The sequence below is a fragment of the Papio anubis genome, chromosome 10 (assembly GCF_008728515.1).
Source record: "Papio anubis isolate 15944 chromosome 10, Panubis1.0, whole genome shotgun sequence".
Lineage (NCBI taxonomy): Eukaryota > Metazoa > Chordata > Mammalia > Primates > Cercopithecidae > Papio > Papio anubis.
The window spans coordinates 24,650,896-24,673,257 of NC_044985.1; the positions used below are offsets into that span (position 1 = coordinate 24,650,896).

Below are 22,362 nucleotides of genomic sequence, written 5' to 3' on the forward strand. Positions count from 1 at the left end.
TTCTCAGTTTTTGGAGGAATCCAAAAAATGGAAAACAGTCTTAGAAGATGGCCATCATGATGGAGAAGGTTCTGAAAATCATAACATTCTGAACTTAAAAAGAAATAAAAAGGAAAAAGAACCAGATGTTTCTCTAGATATTTCAAGTCTAACCAGGTATTTCAAGTGGAGAGAGAGTAAGGAAGAATAGGACTGCTTTCATTAAATGACAGAATATTTATAGTAACCCAGAGAGCAAAAGAGGATTGATGTAAAGCCTTAAAAATGTGTAAAATATTTGACCTAGAAGAAATAGTACATCTATCATTGTGTCCAAGCTCTGAAAACACCTAATTATATGAAACGGAGTTACAATATCTATAATTTCCAAAATAAAGGAAAATAAATGTGTATGTATAGGTAATTATTTAAATAAAATATCTATAAGCATACAGTATAGTATTATGTAAACATTAAAATGATAGTGTAGAAATGTTCACTGACCTGAAAACCAATGATAATAACAAATTAAAAGTGAAGGCAGTTTATATATATTTTTAAAATGATGTAAATTTTAGTCATTTTAAGTAAGGCTTTGAACTTTTCTATTGTAGAATTATAATTCTACAATAAAAGTTTCTGATATCTTTAAATGTTAGTCTTTTGCCTTTTTTTATAATTTACTATATTAGCATTAATGTTACATAACTTCAACTTTGATTTTGATTAAATCCTTTTACAGTGTGCTTCTTAAACAACTTTTTAAATATCAGATGAGAGTATACAGACTAGCACTTTACTCTGGCTTGAGCACACTATACATTATTGCAATATTTTAAAAACTATTTCAAATGGCTGCTCTTAATTTACTATTCTGTCATTATTATTAAAATATGAACATGTTGCTGTCACTACTACCCAACTCCTGACACTCCCAAATAAATAATACTGTAAAATTTACTAACTAGAAATATCTGTGTGGGTATAAATATATTACCAAGAAAAATGTTAACGTATGAATATTGTCACAAACGAATGATCTTTAGTGTTCTCATTTGCCATGTCCCTATCTTTCACAAATAATTTGATATGATATATTCACTTAAAAATAAAAACACACAAATCTTCCACATTATAGCTTATTTCATGGGAAAAAGTTGCCTATTTCAATAATCATTTACCAAAATATTATGTCATTGCAACTCAGTAATTTAAATTGGACAGTATACCGTATGCTAGCTAGGAGTGTACTCTTGAATCAGAAAATGAAAATAAAACTTTAGTTTATAAAATGAGTATCATCCTATAATCTTTTATTTTATAGTTTATTTCACCATGAATGTTATATTTTACATATAAATCATTAAGTAAACAAAAACGTACCTGACCTTTTTTAAAAAAACTCAAGAACATTATGTTATCACTTTATTGAACCCTTATGCTTATACCTCACAATCTACTAGATTTATACTCAGTATGTTAGAAATAAATCACAATATAATGTTTCTGAATAGGAAATATAATTCTGAATTTGCAGATACATACAATTCTGATTATATTTGGAATTTAAAGATAGTCATTGATTTAAAAACTGTTTTAAAGATAGAGCAGTAAATTATTTGGAAATGTCATTTTAGTTATATGGATAATCACAATATATTTAATTTCCAAGAAAAGGAAAATAATTTAAATGTGAATATATAGGTAATTACTTAGCTAAAATATCAGACAGGCATACAGTGAAATACACCAAATGTTCTTTAACTTTCACTAGATCTCTCACAAACAGAATTCTTCATAAAACATCTTGATAGTAAAATATAATGAGAAAAAAATATATGAAATGCCAATATTCAATTTGCATATAAATGACTTGGAGGCATACTAGCTATTTAAAAAAAAACAAAAAAACAAAAAAAAAACACATATATTTCAAGGGAGCTGTCCAGATGAACTTCTAAAGCATAGAATATGGTTAAATAACATTGAAATTTTACTCATGTGGTATTTGTTATAGTCACTTCTTCTTTTTCTTTTTTTTTTTCTTTTTTTTGAGACGGAGTTTTGCTCTTGTTGCCCAGACTGGAGTCTCGGCTCACCACAACCTCTGCCTCCCGGGCTCAAGCAATTCTCCTGCCTCAGCTTCCCGAGTAGCTGGGATTACAGGCATGTGCTACTATGCTTGGCTAATTTTGTATTTTTAGTAGAGACGGGGTTTCTCCATGTTGGTCAGGCTGGTCTCGAACTCCTGACCTCAGGTGATCCATCCACCCGTCTCAGCCTCCCAAAGTGCTGGGATTACAGGCATGAGCCACTGTGCCCGGCCGGCCACTTTCTATAACTATGGAGCTTTTATATAGTCTACTGTTCATCTAATGGAACTGGAAGAAATAGTTTTCAATTTTTAAAAGTCTTAAATATTTCTCAATTAAAGACAGTACTAGAGATAATGAAATCAAATACATCCTTAAAAGAACAAATGTTTTTGTTTTTGTTTTTTTTAATCTAATTTCATAGCAGTCCTCACCAAGCCACAAGTATTATTTGTCTTACTATTACACTAACTAAAGAGTCTTCTTGTAAAGGTTTTGGGTCACCTACCTGTCTTTCTAAATCTCATCACATAGCTTTAGACAATGCACTTATCTCTATGGTAAGATAACAGAATCTTTTTTTCCTCTCATCTCTAATCTTATTAGAGTCAACTCAGCACAAAACAATCTCATCATTGGCTTTCTGAGTACTGTTCGTTTTTGATATATCTATATAAAAATTACATAGAACAATAACACCCACAATTAGAAACCTTAGAGCATACTACTTTTAAAATGTGCACATAGTTATGAGCTCTTCTTTTATCCTAGACTACTCAAAATATTTCTTGAATGGCTATAGTTTAAATATGGAACAATATTAATCAGAATTAAGTTGATACAGATGTCTATTTCAAATTTGTAATGTTTAATACTTTTCTTATACCAGATCAGATAATGCTGATATTGATTATGAAAAGGGACAAAAATAAGACTAAACACAATAATATTCAGACACTCATTATTTTTAAAATATATCTAAATCTAGGTATACATAGCCCCCAAAATTCCTGTAACTAGAGGCCATCTAAATCTAGATTGGGCTGAATAAAATTGCTGAGTAAAAAGGGCTTTGATCTGATTAAGTTCAGTTTAAGAGAATAAAACTGGCCAGATCATGACATAATTCCAAGACATCCACTACATTCCAACATGAGATCATACCTGGGGTATACGAGCAGACTTCAGGAATACTCTCTTGAGTTATCTTGATTTATTCTTATGCTCTAATTAAAATGCTGCTGTGATTATATTAACTCAAACACCTTTTATAAATCTAAAACACTCTTATTTTCCACTCTAAACATTTTACTCCTTCTTTTTTAAATAAAGAGGGGACATGGGGGCAATACGTAACAATTATGTCCCTGCTCTATACCTATCTATGTACATACATACATTTTCAAATCCGTTCATTTTTAAATAATATAAATAGTGAACAATGTATTTTTTCCCTGAAAATGATTCCAGATAAAGTTAAAATTCAGCAGTTTACAAAGAAGAAACGATCACTATTTAATACTTTTAAGTACGAAATAGTTGATATGATTTAATTATTCCATTTATGTTAATAAGACCATTTTCTGATCACCAATTATAATCTGGTTACAACAACAGTAGTATGATATACTTTAAAATTGTTGTATTTATCCATTGTGCTAAGTAATTAGCTTTAAGAAGAGCAATCTGTTGGAACATAGCATTTTAAGGTGACAAAAATTGCTGGATGACTATCACACAGAGTCCTTTGGAGATTTTGCATAGTACTTTTCATGTAAATTTTGATGGGCAATTACTTTCATTAATGGTGGTTTGAGTACTTAGAGAAGACAACTATGTACTGTACTTAGTGCTGGGCAAATTGCCTGGATATACTTCATATATTGCTGTTACTTTAATGAATAGTGTTATGGCAATTAGAAGACTGATGGCTTAGAACATTTAGGTAGATGTATTTGAAGTTCCTTGAACTAAGTGATATTGCTCAGTGCGCACTGCAAAGTAACTTATCTTTTTGAAAAGTATTATTTGAAAGCGGAATCACTCAAATTATTTAGCATAATTATAGTGCATTTAAAATAACCTGGATTGTATATCTCAAATTACAGATGAAAGTGCAATACAAGTGTAACAATTAAATCTCTAGATCTTTCACTGAAAAGGGGTTGTAAACACAATATTTAAGTAAATAGAATACCATTAAATCTTTTAAAATGATATGTTGTTTGCCGTGCTTCTATTTATTTGTATTATCTTAAGTAGGACATTCGCACAAAAGTCAGGTATACATATTATAATAATTATATGAATACCTAATATAATTGTACTGATCCTTCATTTATCTAAGAAAATTAATGTTTTAATCCCCGAGACAGGCAGCAGCTGGGATTATTTTTCTAAATTGTTTTAAAGATTTAATTAAGGGAACTATTCTCAAGCATTATAGTCCATATTCCACAAATGCTTTCTACTGAGTAATATTTCATAAATACGTGATCTCAGAAAACTGATGTCTAGAGATAATTCTTCCCCCTAAAACCCAATCTTCTTTTAAAGAAAGTTACCAATTTCTCTACATCTAGATAATGTTAACTGCTATAATTCCATAAACATAGAAATAATTCAAGCTTTAATTTTAGAATATTTGAAATTGAAACAAACTTCTTCAAAGTTAAGTTTGTTCTAAGTAACTATAGTTATTTTCTTCATATGACTGGTTTATGGTTTATTATTTCTATAAACATTAACTATAACAAATCGAAATAATCATATTTACTAGAAATTTCTCTTATTAAAATGCATAATAATAAAATGCATAATCATTAATAGTAACATTGGGTATAATAAATTGGAAATAAAGCAAAACACATGAAGCAGAACTAATTCCTTCATCATTAATAATCTTATGCACATGAAAGATACAAGCTTTCAATCAATAATGTTATAGATTACTTTTTGCTAATTGTAAATATATGCATAAATTATAAAATCTATTTTTTGTTCAATGTAAATATATGCATAAATTAACTATGTAATCTATTTCAGTATAATACTTTAATGGCAGCAGTGGAACCACATCAAACATCAGCTATTTTTTAACTAGAATAAAAGTTATGTAGAGAGGGAAATAAGTTCTATGCCTGAGGCACTGAAAAAGGAAAAAAAATAAGCCTTTCCTTCCAAAGGCAAATGTGTTTAAAAATATGGCCAAATAGTCAATTTGCATTTCCTGCTTTCCCTTCCTTAAGTGTTCTTCCTGCAGGTACCTGAATGACTCACTCCAGACTTCCTTCGGATTGTTGCTCAACTGTCATGTCTCAGGGAGAACTGCCGTATCTACTCTACTTAAAATTCTAATTTTTCAGGCTCCTTCCTCCTAACCCAACTCTGCACTCCCTAATCATATGTCCTATTTGAATTTTCTCCATTAGTATCTTTTACCATCTGATAAACTTGATTTATTTGTTTATATGCTATTTTCCTCCACTGGGAATATAAGCTACCTAAGGACAGGGAATTGTTATTTGTTTTATGCTCTGCTGTTTTCCTAGAACCTAAATAGTGACAGGCTCATGATAATCACTTGATAAATTATTGAATCAGTAAGCAAATCAAAATTAGAGCAAATTAATAACATCAGTATTATAACAGTATATAAGTATAAAAATGAAGAAAATCCTGACTCTTCATTAAATTACATTTAAAAGAAAAATATAAACAGAAAAGCAGCATATTCTCTTCTTACCTTTCTCTGTCCACTTTACAATAAAATGTTATACTATCAAGTTTTAAAAACACCAAGTGCTCTCTTTCATTTATTTTTTAAGAATTTCTTTGTTAACCAAAATTTGTAATGATGGGTCCAGAGTCACAGCATCAGGTTTCATAGAGGTGATCGGCCATGAAGGTTAGAAGGGGTATTTTTTGTACAGTGCAGGTTTCTCAACCCCAGCACTATTGACATTTTAGCTCAAATAGTTCCTTGTTATGGGGGCTGTCCTGTCCTGTGCCTTGTAGGATATTCACCAGCATCATATTGTCAAGCTGCTAGATAACAGTAGCAACACCATTGACCCTGCACAGTTAGTATTGTTTAAAATGTCTTCAGACATTGCCAAATGTCTCCTGGTAAGCAAAATCTGCTGGAGCTGAACATCGCTGGTGTAATGGGAAGATCTCTGGCTTTGGAGATAGACAGACTTATGTTAGAGACCCAGTTTTGACAGTGATCAATCCAGTTTTCAGAGGTAATACTACAGTCACATTATCTCCACAACGTGGTTACTGTTTCTATTAGCACTAATGTGTGTAAGTTATCCAGAACAAAGTAGATGCTCTGTAAATTAGAGTTATTAATATAAATAGTGCATCACAGTGGTTAAAAAATATATAATTAATTTACACATATAAAAAAAATTTGTGTTTTTTTAAATAAACACATACAAATGATAAAACTTGGAGCAGTCTATACAGGCTTTTTAAACATATTTGTAATTAAAATACATTTTTAAAGTAATGCACATTAATATACAGTTTACTTCTGTTACGAACTGAATTATGTCCACCTTTCCATCCCAAGTCACATGTTCAAGTCCTAAGGAGATGAGGCCTTTGGAAGGTAAGTAGTTTTAGATGAGATTGTGAGGATGAGGCCCTCATGATGGGATTAGTAGAGACACCAGAATGCTTGCTTTCCTTCTCCTTCTTGATGTGTAAGGACACATCAAGAAGACTACAAAGCAGGAAGAGAGCCCTCACCAGGAACCAAATTCACCTGCACCTTGACTTTGGACTTTCCAGCCTCCAGAGCTCTGAAAAAATACATTTGTATTGTGTAATCTACCCAGTTTATTGTACTTTGTTATGGCAGCCCCAGCTGTCTAACACAACCTCATTTTTAATTTTTGCCTAATATTTCACTGTTACAGATATTCCATGATTCATTTGGCTAGTCCTTTATAACGAAGATGTAGATTTTACTTTTGCAATTACAAATACCACTGCAAAGGACAATGTTTGCATATATCTCAGTGCATATATAACTTAGTATATCTATAGGACAGATTCCTAGAAGAAACACAGGCTTTCAAATCTAAACACCATGGATTAAAAAGTTTGCTGCACTATTTATTAACTGTATGTAACTGAGCAGTTAATTCAGGCTAGCTAAGCCTCAGCTGACATTTCTAAAATAAGCAATGTTAAGGGTACATCTCTTAGGGGATTGCTGCAAGAATTACATGAGTATAACGCAAATAAACTGGAAAACCTAGAAGAAATGGATAATTTCCTGGACACTTACACTCTTCCAAGACTAAACCAGGAAGAAGTTGAATCCCTGAATAGACCAATAGTAGGCTCTGAAATTGAGGCAATAATTAATAGCCTACCAACCAAAAAAAGTCCAGGACCAGATGGATTCACAGCTGAATTCTACCAGAGGTATAAGGAGGAGTTGGTACCATTCCTTCTGAAACTATTCCAATCAATAGAAAAAGAGGGAATCCTCCCTCACTCATTTTATGAGGCCAACATCATCCTGATACCAAAGCCTGGCAGAGACACAACAAAAAAAGAGAATTTTAGACCAATATCCCTGATGAACATCGATGCAAAAATCCTCAATAAAATACTGGCAAACCGGATTCAACAACACATCAAAAAGCTTATCCACCATGATCAAGTGGGCTTCATCCCTGGGATGCAAGGCTGGTTCAACATTCGCAAATCAATAAACATAATCCAGCATATAAACAGAACCAAAGACAAGAACCACATGATTATCTCAATAGATGCAGAAAAAGGCTTTTGACAAAATTCAACAGCCCTTCATGCTAAAAACGCTCAATAAATTCGGTATTGATGGAACGTACCTCAAAATAATAAGAGCTATTTATGACAAACCCACAGCCAATATCATACTGAATGGGCAAAAACTGGAAAAATTCCCTTTGAAAACTGGCACAAGACAGGGATGCCCTCTCTCACCACTCCTATTCAACATAGTGTTGGAAGTTCTGGCTAGGGCAATCAGGCAAGAGAAAGAAATCAGGGGTATTCAGTTAGGAAAAGAAGAAGTCAAATTGTCCCTGTTTGCAGATGACATGATTGTATATTTAGAAAACCTCATTGTCTCAGCCCAAAATCTCCTTAAGCTGATAAGCAACTTCAGCAAAGTCTCAGGATACAAAATTAATGTGCAAAAATCACAAGCATTCTTATACAATTATTCTACTAAAGAGAATATTACTATTAAAGAGAATAATGTTGTTAGGCCTGGCTGTGAGACTATCTTTAAGAACCCAATACTCTCTATAAAGTTTTTGTTTTGTTTTGAAACTCTTACTTTTGGTGTGAGTTTAAATTTCTGTTTTTGTTTCTCTTCCATTAAGCTGTTTACTTTCTATGAAAACAGACAGAATCCAATATATTCCTTCTTTCCTTGCATTTCTATATACATATGTACACGTAATAGGTGCCAGAAATGATTGGTTATGTTTTATACATCTTTCCTCTTTTTCATTATCTCCCCATTTCAATTCAAATCCTAATATCTTAACTTTTTATTTTAATATGTGTTTCAATAAATACTTAAATTCTATAATATATTTATGGCCATGGTCATTTTACATAAACATTTGTCTGCTTGTGCTGAAAATATATTTTGGTCACAGTGGAGGGTGTTTGTGTGTGTGTTCATTATTCTATTTATTCATATAGTTTACTATTATTATTTAAATGTACTAAATATAAAGTGCCTTGCTGTGTGTTATGAGTGAAACATATGAATAAAATGTGGTCTCAAATTATGGAGAAGTGAGACATGTCCGTACATGATTATTTTGGGAGACAAAAATACTCCACCGAATTAGGAAAATACGAATGTGTTCAGAGAAGAGAAAGATCGCCAATCACATTGGGGTAAGCAGACATAGTCTTGAAAAATGGATGATGTTTCACTCATTAGGGTAGCTGATGAACAGGGAATGCACTCAAGGAACAACAAGGCAAAGATAAATAACTAAGGCATAATTACATAAAGAAGAAACAGTTTACCCGGATGTAGTGCACACGACTGAAGTAAGGATAGAGGAGAACAAAATGAGAGGAAGGGTTACAGGAGCAAGGCTCTTCCTTATGGTAAAACAGTATTTGACTTGAGTCACAATCCCAGAGCATTCATCTTACAGGACAGGGTTTTTACAAATCTTACTAATTTTTTTTTTTTTTTTTTTTTTGTCTATAAGGCGGGATTAATAATGCTAATAATGCTTTGGATTTTAACAAATCTTATTGATCCTAAGTTTCTTTGTCTATAAGGTGGAACTAATAATGCTGTGATAACAAGATTTAGTAAATGAAAATGAAAAAAAAAATGAGCATTTCTGAGTAACACTCATTTATTTCAGCCTCTGAAATTGGCTAAGTAGGTAGTGTCACAGCAGGTCCTAATATAGCAGATTTTGAAAGTTTGGAGATTTGAGATACAGAGAATGAGAGGAAGGTAAGAGGCGACTGCTATAGCTCAGACAAGAAGTTCCTAACCAGAAGGTGAAAGTAAAACAGACGACAACAACAGTAATAAAACAAGGGAAAAAACTGGTCCAGTTCCCTCTGAGCTTAAGGCAAATGCCTGGGAGAAAACATAGAACTGCTATAGAGAAAGATAATCAGGAGAGGAGTTGCTTTGGAAGTGAGAATTCAGTTTCATTCTATTCAACAAGCAATTTTCCAGTGGTTGTCAATGGAGGGTTTCCATTCTCTTGGGGGAATTAAGGAAATTTGTAAGGTCATTTTCGGCTATCAAAATCACTAGGAACTATTACTGATATTTAGTGGGGAAGGAGTCAAGGAGGGTAAATATCTTATAAAAAACTGAAAATAAAAATTGTCCTGTTTCCTGTGTGACCACTGAATACCCCAGTGGACATTTATATTGATGAAAAATCTTGTTTACAGGTATCTGAACTCAGAATGTAACTCTTTTACATCTAAAGACAAAGAAGTTTCCACATGGTTTTAAGAAATACTAAATTTTCCATGAATATAATTGTTCTTTATATTGCCCAAAATGTTACCAAAAATTGTTCATCACTTCAGAAAAAGCAAGCCATCAACATCAATTCCACTTGTTATTTTAGAGCTAAGAGCACAGCATACCTGCATCAGTCTGCATTTTTAGCTATTTCACTTCTAGTGATGCTTTATATGAGAAAAAGCAGTTATTTATTCAGATATAGTGTGCCCAAAGCATTTGTAAATTGAATTGATTTTTTTTTTATTTTAAATTACTTTGCTGTTATTTCTCATTTTATTACAGTCAGGGAATTACATTTTATTTGTTATTTAAAAAAGGGAGGAATTGACCAGAGCCAATCCTATAAATTCAAGACTATTTAAAGAAACCCTCAAAGGTGCAATTTTCAACTAGTTACTTTTTTAGCAGAATGGAAAGAGAGGTATATATGTGAATTCTTAATCAAGTAGATTCTATCTAGTCAAGCTGTCCTTATGAAGGACCATCCCTGACTCTTACATTCATGAGCTTACAAACACCTCTGTCTCTCCTCTAGGTCTCTTCCCATTCTAGCCTTCATCCAGGGCCTTTTCAATCCTACATTCCTCATGAAGTCCCCTTCTGAAGACATTCGGAAGTCTTACTTGCATTTTTGTACAATGATTTGCATGGATCAGTTTTATATGTATCAATCTGTTTTCCCCATTCATCAGCATTTCTAACACCATGATATTATCTTACAACTCTCTTCTGTCCTTCATAACACTTAAGCACATAAGCCCTGACTAAATGTGGTCAGTGTTGGTCCTACTGAAACTTTTTTTTTCCTTTTTTTTGAGATAGAGTCTCCCTCTGTCTCCCAGGCTGGAGTGCAGTAGCATGATCTCAGCTCACTGCAACTTCTGCCTCCCAGGTTCAAGCGATTCTCCTGCCTCAGATTCCTGAGGAGCTGGGGGACTACAGGCACATGCCACCATGCCTGGCAATGTTTTATTTTTAGTAGAGACGGGGTTTCACCATGTTAACCAGTATGGTCTCCATCTCCTCATCTTGTTATCCACCGACTTTGGACTCCCAAAGTGCTGGGATTACAGGCGTGAGTCACTGCACCTGGCTGGAACATTTATTTTAGACAAAATATAATGCAAAACCCATCACAGTAACCCCCAGTCCTCAAAACATTACAATAAACACAGACCTGCATTGATTGCGGTATTAGGGGCATTTCTGTAACATTTACAGGTTTCTGTAGATCATAGTTGACAAATTGTAGAAGTAAAGGACATTTCAGAATCTGATTGACTCAAATTACTTTCAGAAAATAAAAATATAGAAATTGAAAGTTTGTTTTCTCTCATAAAGGAAATAAATAAACCCCTCTCTCCTCCGAAAGAAAGAAAGAAAGAAAGAAAGAAAGAAAGAAAGAAAGAAAGAAAGAAAGAAAGAAAGAAAGAAAGACAGACATGAGAAAAGCAATGGAGAGCCCAGGGCAGAGAGAATGGAGTAAAAGAGAGAAGAAAAGGTAGGGAGGGAAGGAAGGGTCTTCTGAAAAGCAAAGTTTTTTTTGAAACTTGAAGTTTCAGCTGCTTCTCACATTCAGGGAAAGAGAGAGATTTAGTAAGCTTTGAAAAAAAAAAAAAAATCTGCACTTGACAACATGTAAAGTGGACTTGCATTGTAGGAAACAGAAGAGACTCCTTAAGGTGAACTATAAGAGGTAAGGAATTTTTAAATTATCAGACTCCCCACCTTGTTATAATAAGACAGCATATAGACTCCTTTCAAACCAGATTTCAATGTAAATCTGCAAGTGCTCAGTTTGAGGATAATAAGATTAAATGCATCAATCCCAGAACCTGTCATTTGCCATCATTTATAATGTTCCATAGATTCCATGACAACTAGCCATAATAATTTATCTTAAGAGTAGAAAAAAGACTTTTGATGATTTCTGCGTGCCAATTTTACAAGGTTTTGTATTATACGTATTTTGTAAATTTTTCTATCAAGTATATCATATTAAGTATATCTTAGAAAATTCAAAAAAGGGTGCAAGTTGAGCACTTAGATATTTACTTTTAAAGTTCTAAAATTATTTATTATACCAAGTAATATTTTGCTGAGAAGAAATAAACATAAATTTTGAAAGCTTATCATTGATTATCATTGAGAATTCAGCTGAGAAAGCTTAAGAGTTGGTGTAGGTAAAAACTAATTTTTTTTTTTTTTTCTGTCATTAGCAGTAACTCACATTTTTTTTCAGTTAGCAGATAGGTTAAACAATTGTAAGCACTTTGTCATACAACATCTAGAGGGAACATTTTAAACCTTTAATCCCCAACAATATGAACACTGTATTCATTCTTGAACAAATGAACATGACATTCTCTGATATGCAGATGGTGTCTGGAAGTGTTTTAATCTGACAGCCTTGACTTTCCCATGGGTAAACTACCCATGTGTCTTGAATCTCCATAGCAGCTATTGTGATAACTTTGTTTGTGAGGTTAGCCCACAGAAAGCACGAACAAATGTCCTTAAGGGTTATGTTTGCTAAAGCCTTTCAAGGGCTCCCTAAAAGACAAATGATGAGCTTATTTGGTTAATATTGACTGAAAACAAATGTTGTGTGCGTAACCAAATCAACAGAGCCAACTTTTTTCTCATTACTAGACTGTGACATGAGTCTGCAAATACACACAGAACATACCTTTTTTGATTGATCCTCATAGTAGCCAAAATTTAATCTCTTTTTAATGTTTACTGATTAAGCCAATTCCTGGAAAATTGCCACTTGAAACAGGTCAATAGTATAATATATTAAATTGTGATAAACAGAAAAATTTAGCAGAGAGAGCTTAAATATTTATGGAAATCGTGTAATTAAAGGCTTTTTTTTTTTTTTTTTTTTTTTTTTTTTTTGGCCTTTACTTGTGACTCAAAGTTTCTTTTAGCTCATAGTGAGGTTAGCCAATTGCAAGTGATTCTAAGATTTGATGGTTGTTGGAGATAGCTACTTAGATATTTATAGGTAGCACAAACCTATTCTAAGACAAATTAAGCAGTTTTATGTTGTAAACTCCTACCAAATTCTTAACTAAAAGTTGAAATAGTTTTGCCTAACTTAAAAAACAGATTAAAATGAATTCTGACTAGCATAACTTCACAAAATGAACTTTACTTTTTTTGTAATTTTTATGTTCTTTTGTACTGCTTTAACCTATATAATCATTTATTTAAAACTATTTCCTATTTAGTTAAAACTAATAATTTGATCACTAATGAATGGATCAACACGTTAGTGATAAAAATCATGTAAGGTTAAAACATTACCTTTACTTTAATGGCAAAATCACAATTACTTTTGTGCCTACATACAGAGAAATAGATAAGGATATATATATATATATATAACTGTTAGATAAAGATTATATATGTGCTTGTGCACGTATGCTTGTGCATATATATGTGTGTACATACATACACACACATATAATAGACTGAATATTTGTGTCCCTCAAAAATTCATATGTTGAACTCTTAATCTCCAATTTGATGGAATTAAAGAGTGGGATCTTAGGAAGGTAATTTGGTCATGAGAGTAAAGACCTCATGAATGAAATTAGTGAACTTATAAAAGGATCCCCAGAGAGCTCTTTCTCTCTCTCTCTCTTTTCTCTCTCTCATTTGCTGCCATGAGAAGATACAAAAAGTAAGCAATCTATAATCTGGAAATGGGTCCTCACCAGAACCCAACCATATTGGCACCCTGATCTCAAACTTTCAGCCTCTAGAACTGTGAGAAATAAATTTCTGATGTTTTTAAAGCCCCTCAGCCTATGTTAATTTGCTATAGCAGCCCAAGGTAAGACATACAAATATATAAATGAAAATATACATGACTACACTCTGACACTCAAGTAGAATATGTCTTGATAATTTTGCAATTTACCTACAAATATCATGGTAAATGCAACTTCCAAAGATCATTTAGTACCATAAAACAACAACAACAAAAAGCATATACAAAATGAAATATAAACGAGAGCATCTGTGCATATAGTGTAGCAGAGAATAATGAATAAATCGCTCATAGGTGTGAGTGAATGGTGGAGGGTAAATTCAAACTCATACTCCTTACAGGGCCCAGGGCTCCAACTCTTGATCTTGACAAATTACTACATGATTCATTGTAATAAACAATGTCAAGAGCATCTGTGATTAAATGATACGCTGACCATTAAATACACACATGTCAGTGATTCTCTATTTAGACATACTGACTTCAGGTTTGCTTAAATATGATTCATAACCTCAGTTCTATTTTAAAGCTATGATCTATTAGCACCAGGTCTTTCATGTCCCAATAAAAAAGTACAAAATACAGATAAGCTATCATCCTTCTATTTCCTAAATTCCATCATAATTTTCAACAAGAGATAAGACTATTTTTGTGAGAATATTTGTTTCGTATGTGTATTTTCTCTTATCTCCATGAATTTATTTTTTCCACTTTCTCTTCAGTGTAAATACAATATATGCAGTCTGCTCTCAAACTGCATATGCAGAAAGGAAAAAAAAAATATGTTAAATAAAATCCATAAATAACCCAGAAACCGTAATTTTAGTCAATAGTTTTAAAGTCCTGATCCTCATAAAGACACTAAAAACTCAACAGCGACTTGATTAACTTGAGCTTGCCTCACTGTCTCCTGCAGGCATTAGTGACCAGAAAAATGTCAAAAGTTGTGAGAGAAAAGGTAAATTAAAAAAAAAAAACATCCCTATAACTGAATACTAGGTAATCAACAGTAAAATATTACATAACTGACTATACGCTATTTTATAGCACAAATAATTTAAAATCACGTAGGAAACTGTTTTACAGTATTATTATTATTTCATAAAACAGAAGGTTTTTTTTTTTTTAATTTGTATTTATTTATTTTTTTAGACAGAGTCTCACTCTATCTCCTAGGCTGGAGTGCCGTGGCACGATCTCGGCTCACTGCAACCTCTGCAGCCCGGGTTTAAACGATTCTCCTGTCTCAGCCTCCTGAGTAGCTGGGATTACCGGCACCCGCCACTACGCCTGGCTAATTTGTTTTTTGGTTTTTTTTTTGGTTTTTTTTGTTGTTTTTTTTTTTTTTGGTATTTTTAGTAGAGACAGAGTTTCACCATCTTGGCCAGGCTGGTCTTGAACTCCTGACCTCATGATCCACCTGCCTCAGCCTCCCAAAGTGCTGGGATTACAGGTGTGAGCCACCATGCCCGGACAAACAGAAGTAATTTTATAAAAGAAAATTCCATTTAAAAAATTTGTAAAATACTTAGAAAAATATCTAAGAGAAAAGATTGTAAATATAATTTTAGGGCAACTAGTTATTATTGTATATTAGAAAGTAGAAGCTTTTGTATTTGCCAGCTCTGACAGTTAGGAAAACTGACAAGATCATCTTTAAAAATAGAGAAGATGGGAGGCCGAGGTGGGCAGATCACCTGAGGTCAGGAGTTCAAGATCAGCCTGGCCAACATGGTGAAACCCCGTCTGTATTAAGAACACAAAAATTAACTGGGTGTGGTGGTGCATGCCTGTAATCCCAGCTACTGGGGAGGCTGAGACACAAGAATCGTTTGAACCTGGGAGTTGGAGGTTGCAGTGAACCAAGATCGTGCCACTGTACTCCAGTCTGGGCGACAGAGTGAGACTCCATCTCTAAAACAAAATAAAATAAAATAAAATAAAAACAAAAATGGAGAAGAATTTGATGTGCAGAATTATAGGCTAGTCAGCTTTTATCTAGCAACTTGAAAGGTGTTAATAGTCCTCATTAAACAGTCATTGCACCCAAAGTGTAAATCACATCTGCCTAAGTGAGCCCCCTGGAGAACAGGAGAAGCACAGACAGTGCTCTATTTGAGCCATGACAAACTTAAAAGATTTCTAACTTAGAAAATTAACCTTATCACCTGGGAAGATTTATGTTAATGTAATTATGTTTTATGTTAAGAAGTAATAATATAAAAACTGTAAAATCAACAAAATGTTAAGCAGTTGTTAGTTCACACAGCATTCCTTCAATCTCTCATTATCTCTTCAGGTCTTTACTCAGAAGTCACTGTCTTGGCAAACTCTTGGCTACTCAGACTCAAATTTCACCCCATACATTTCCTTATCTATTTTCCCTGATCTGCTGTTTTTTCCCTTAACATTCAACTATCATACTATATGTTTTACAGATTTATCTGCTTTATGGTCTGTCTTCCATGTTACTATGCAAGCTGGGATTCTTGTCACCATGTATATCAGCAGTTGGCACATAGTGGGCACTGATAAATGCTTGCTGAAAGAATGAAAGAATGAATGGCAATTGATATTTATTGCTGTTAGGGGTGAAAGTTCTACAACAAGTAGTTACATTGCCTTCTCAGGAGTTTAACTCAAGTAAGAGTCAGACTTGACATTAGTATGTTCTTAATCTGTATTTACCTCAGGCAGAATACAAGCTCTGTTCAACCACCACCAGAAGATCTTCGTAGAAAATCCCGTATCCTGTCCACTACAAGAGAGGCCTATTCTCCTCTGTATATTATACCAGCTCTACCAGGTGACTTTTTTTTTTTTTCCTACTGAAGTCCCCTCTAGTGGTACAGTTGGGTGTTGGCTGCCTTAACTCCATCCTTTTCTCTCAGCAACTCAATGTCACCAATGTAAATGATGACCAAACCAGAGGTGACACCTGGTGCCCTCTGTGCTGAAGCAACAACAGAAGGTTATTGTAGGGATTTTTGTTGTTACTTTTTTGTAGAATGCTTGGCTTTTATAGTGTTAGCCTTCATAGCCTTCATAGCTAGCCTAAAGAGTATGTTAGTCTGCATGGTATTTTTCTAAAATATTTTTAAAAAAAGATTCCTTGCTAATAATTAAAAATTATGAGATTTCAAATAAACATCTGTATTTCTTCCTTCTCCTCAAAAATAAAAGATATGGTGCAAATGGTTAATATTTCTTATGACAAAAATAAGTGGAGCTGAGAGGTGTTCTACCATAAGTGGGACATTCATTGTTCTCACTCCATCATAAATCCTGCCACTCCCAAGCTAGTTGAGATATTGCAGGCCTAGACTCAGATTCTACTTAATATTTATGTTGGAGCTATTTAGTTTTATCACCCCTGACATACTTTACTCATTCATAACCTGCTTAACTCTATTAAATTTGGAAGTTCTAAGTCTATTCGTAAATAAATGACTAGGTAAAAATATGAATTAGTATCTATAGCAGTGCAAAAAGTGACTACAAAACTTAGCACTATAATACATTCATTGTCTCACATGGTTTCTGTGGGTCTAGAATCTGGGAGCAGCCACGTGGGAGGTTCTGGTTTGGAGTCTCCCTTGAGGTTACTTTACAGCTGTTGGCTTGTGCTAAAATCTTGACTGAGGCTAGAGGTTCAGCTTTCAAGATGACTAGTTTACATGGCTGCTGGCTGGAGATCTGCATTTCTTCCAACATGTACTTCTCCATTGGACTGTTTGAGTGTCCTCATAACACGTCAGCTGGCTTTGCCCAAGGACAGTGATCCAAGAGAGGGCAAAGAAGCTCATGTTTTTTATGACTTTGTCCCCAAAGCCACATATCATCACTTCTGCCTTATACTCTCCACTAAAAATGAGACACTACCCACGCTTAAAGGAATGAAAGCTAAGCTCTACTTATTAAAAGGAGAAATAGTGAAGTGTTTATGAAACATATCTTGGTTTAGAGGTCAAATAATTGCTTGATTTTGATCTGGGTACTATTCTAAGTAAAACTAAGAGCCTCAAGTGGTTCCAATTTATAATCCTTGAGGTTTAAAAACTTGTGCAAAGTATTCAAAGAGATTTTTTTAAAATTCAGCTTTAGGATAAACTACTCGTAAATTTTAGTGAAAGACAAACTTTCAGTTACTTATCATTCAGCACCTATGTAGCCTCTTGGGGGAACCGTCATACACTTGTATATACTAATCACTTCATAGCACAATGACTTGTTTTCTGGATGTGTAATTTCAGGATCACTGTAGACAAATTTCTTTTTAAACATGTGTAACTGCAGTCTTCAGTAATCCCCTGGATATTGGTGAGGTTCCCGTGTTTTACTTTTTCATTGCCTTTATTATATGACTGTAGTATTCAGCCTGAGCAGCAAGCAGGTCATCACATTTTTCTTTTTTTCTTCTCAAAGAGAAAGGGTGGAGGTTTTGAAAGAAGGAGAAGCCTGAGGAGAAGAGAAAGTTTAGAACCCAGCCAGAAAATGTTATAGAGATTCCTCCCCTGATTTTCTCTGGTTATGGACTTTAAATTTTAAATTCTCAGACTGTTAAGTGTATTTCGATATGTCCAGTTAACATATTGCCAGTAGAGGCATTAGGAAGTTTTTTGTTTGTTTTGAAGCTGAGTCTCATATTGTCACACAGGCTAGAGTGCAATGGTGCGATCTCTGCTCACTGCAACCTCCACCTCCCGGGTTCAAGCGATTCTCCTGCCTCAGTCTCCCGAGTAGCTGGGATTACAGGCACCCGCCACCACACCTAGTTAATTTTTTTGTATTTTGAGTAGAGATGGGGTTTCACTATGTTGACCAGGCTGGTCTCGAACTCCTGACCTCATGATCTGCCTGCCCCAGGCTCCCAAAGTGCTGGGATTACAGGCATGAGCCACTGTGCCTGGCCAAGAGGTTTTGTTTGTTTGTTTGTTTGTTTGTTTTAAATATTTATTCTTTATGTTTCAGGGCTACTCAAATTATGGTGGCAAAAAGGTGTATACTTACACAGCAACTTACTTGTTAAGAGAATTTTAATTTCTGAATGTGGGGTTTCTCTGCAAAGCTGATGTCATATCAGATTCACAGGGTTGACACAATATGGGCATTATGATCTTACTCAAACTTTCTCCTTCTTTCATTTATCAGTTGACAAACCTAACAGACGTTATTTTTAGCTAAGATAGATACCTGTTCCATTTTTTGATACTATATTTACAGCATTGAGCTCTGTAAGTTTAGTCTTCATTTCCTACTCAGAACATGGTCAGCAGAAATATTAGCAGAAATAAACCTTTAGAAAGCCTTAAATATTCCTACGAGGCAACAATTTTATTATACTTTTTTCCCTTAAAAGTCACTGACTTTCCTTGAAATGTTATGCAAGATTTTTAACACCTTTCCTCTAATTTATTGAGTGCATTGCTTATGCTATTTGCTAGTTTGGGTTTCATAAAGTACACTGGAAATAAGTTTTTGAAAACATAACGTGGGTGATGATTTAGAGACTGTTGCAGATTATTCAATTACTTTCGGAATTTAAACTCTGCTTATTTTTATTTAAAATATGTACAAAGACTCATAAGATAAAATATTAGTGTTCATTTTCCAATACTGAGTAATATATTGCTTTTTTAAAAAGTCATCTTATAGACACTATAAAACAATTGTCAATAAATTCCTACTGTAAAATAACCTATTTATCAAGTACAACCCTTTTGTTTTATATATAACTTCTGGATATATACAAAGAAAAGAATGTCAATATAATGCTATATAAATAGCACAGAAATTGCCGAAAGACTCAAAAGAAAATTGGAGACTTAAATACAAGATAGTTTCTCTTTTACACATTTAAATTCCTCATCTGAAGAAAAACTATTTAAAAAAAAAAAACTGATTCTAAGAAATAATTTAGAAACAAAAAAAAGTAAGAGGTATAGCAGAAGGACAGTAGTTTAAGAATAAGCTTAAGCAAATGAAAACCACTAAACATCTGATGAAGTATTCTATCACATATCTGGAAATTCCCAACTAGGGAAACATAGAGAGTGCTTTAAGGACCAAATTCACAGGCATCAGATGACAACTTTGACATTTCCATGGAATTCTACTTTTCAAAAAGTACATTCATTTAGAACTTCAGGTGATTCTCACAACTTTGTGATATAGGCAGATAGTTTCATGTCTATTTTCCCTATAATAAAAATTGAAATAGAGATCATCTTAATACTTAAGTTTTTTTTTAAAACAATCTCCTTTTTTCCTTCCTTCACGAGAGAGGAAGACTCATTCTTAAATAATAATTTGCAATATTTAAACCTTATTCACCTTCACCTAGATATTTTTAATTTAATTGAAAATCAAAGATAAAAACATATTTTTGTCTAGAAAATGGATTCCCAATTCTGTCTCAATTAACCACTATTTATTAACATATACTCATGAACATTAGCAAAAAATATATATAATAAAACAAAAGCAACAAAAATACCCTCACAAACCTGAGAAACTAAATGTTCTCAAATGGCTAAAAGATTTAGAATATAGAATTAAAAGGCATAATTTTTTACCTATATAAATAAATATAAAAATATATTCAAATGAGATTTTCATAAATTGTATAAGTTTTTTAAAGTTATTCTGACTATATCACAATATTCAAAATTATACATATTAAATAATTTTCTGATTATCATCCTATAACCAAATGCAATTACTGAAATTCTATGTAGATTATCCAGTTCTCATACCCTTCACCTACTGCGAACATCAGCTTAGAGTCAGCCATTCACTAAATCAAAACTCAGCCATCCTCACCAAAGAGTTCTTCTTCATGCTATCCACTCAACATCTTTTGAAAAATTCAAACTATCTTCTTAAACTGAAACTTACATTTCAAAAATGAGCTTCTAATATCAATATAGTAGAGGTTAACTATTTGCTCCATGGCAGCCACACCTCCCTTTTAGTTTCCTTTTTTTTTTTTTGAGACGGAGTTTTGCTCTGTAGCCCGGGCTGGAGTGCAGTGGCCGGATCTCAGCTCACTGCAAGCTCCGCCTCCTGCTCCCCGCCATTCTCCCCTGCCTCGGCCTCCTGAGTAGCTGGGACTACAGGCTCTTCACCTCGCCCGCTAGTTTTTGTATTTTAGTAGAGACGGGTTTCACCGTGTTAGCCAGGACGGTCTCGACCCTGACCTCGTGGATCCACCCGTCTCGGCCTCCCAAAGTGCTGGGATTACAGGCTTGAGCCACCGCGCCCGGCCTTAGTTTCCTAATCATTTTACTTACCTGGCACCTTTTTTTCCCCAGAAGATCGAATTCAAAGGGATGGAAATAAGACTCAACTAAGTAAAATTTTACTCACTCTGAAACACTGAAAAGAATTATTCAATGGGAAATTATTTCAATCATTGGTCAAATGGACCCTGTTGTCTTGTCTTTTGAATTCTATCTATGGATCAAGCTGTTCTTTATTAAATGGAGATAAGCCAGGTTTGACTTTATCGTGACAAATGCACAAGGCCCTTACACTTTAGAGGACTATAGTAGAACACAGAAAATAATAATTATAAAATAATATAAGTCATAGTACACCAAGAATCAGTAACAGTAAAGTTAGTATTGCTAACGCTAAGTTTCTGATCTGGATAATCTTATAAGTCTGTTTGCTAAAGAGGAAAAGAAGGAAGAGAAGAAAACCTCGCAGAAGTGTGCAATTTGAATGTAGTTCTGGTGTTAGCAGTAACTTTCCTAAGATTTTAACAAGTCATAATAAATCAACCCTCATTCAATACAAAGCAACCAAGCTATAGAATCATTTCACTTACCCATGATGGTTAGGGCTGTAGCTTTTGTTAATTCTTCTTTCATTGACTCGATTACTTCTAAATTACCACCATCCAGGTTGCATCTATTTATGGTTCCATTCCCCGAACTGATCCAGTAAAGCTTGTTTTCCACATAGTCTATCGATAGACCTGTAATTAAATTTTACAACTTAAACATAATGATAGCAACTTAAATTATAATATTCACCTAGCACCACTGGATTTGAGGGCAAAGAATAAGTTGAAAGCTCAGATTTTTGTCTTTACAAATAAGATCTGGCTAATAGGAAAATACACATATGTTGTTTTCGTTTTTTTTGTTGTTGTTGTTTATTTTTTAGAGACAGGGTCTCACCCCGTCATTTAGACTGGAGTGTAGTGATGCAATCATAACTCACTGCAGCCTCAGACTCCTTGGATCAAGCAATCCTCCCGTCTCAGCCTCCTGCATAGATAGGACTACAAATGCGCACCACTAGGCCCAGCTAATTTTTTTCATTTTTTTTTTTAAATAACGGGGGCTCACTATTTTGCTCAGGCTGGTCTTGAACAACTGGGCTCAAGGAATCCTGTCACCTTGGTCTCCCAAAGTGCTGGGATTACGGGCATGAGCCATGGCACCCAGCCAACATAAACAGTT

General features: G+C 33.8%; 1 protein-coding gene across 3 annotated transcripts in view; it reads right to left on the reverse strand.

The window, feature by feature from the left end:
* Positions 1-22,362, reverse strand: part of LRP1B (LDL receptor related protein 1B) — a 1,950,491-nt gene that overhangs the window by 569,218 nt on the left and 1,358,911 nt on the right. For all 3 annotated transcript variants that reach the window (XM_031651763.1, XM_031651762.1, XM_031651761.1), the window contains one exon: positions 21,723-21,872. In XM_031651763.1, coding sequence (XP_031507623.1) covers positions 21,723-21,872 — 150 coding nt within the window. The remainder of the gene's footprint in view (positions 1-21,722; positions 21,873-22,362) is intronic.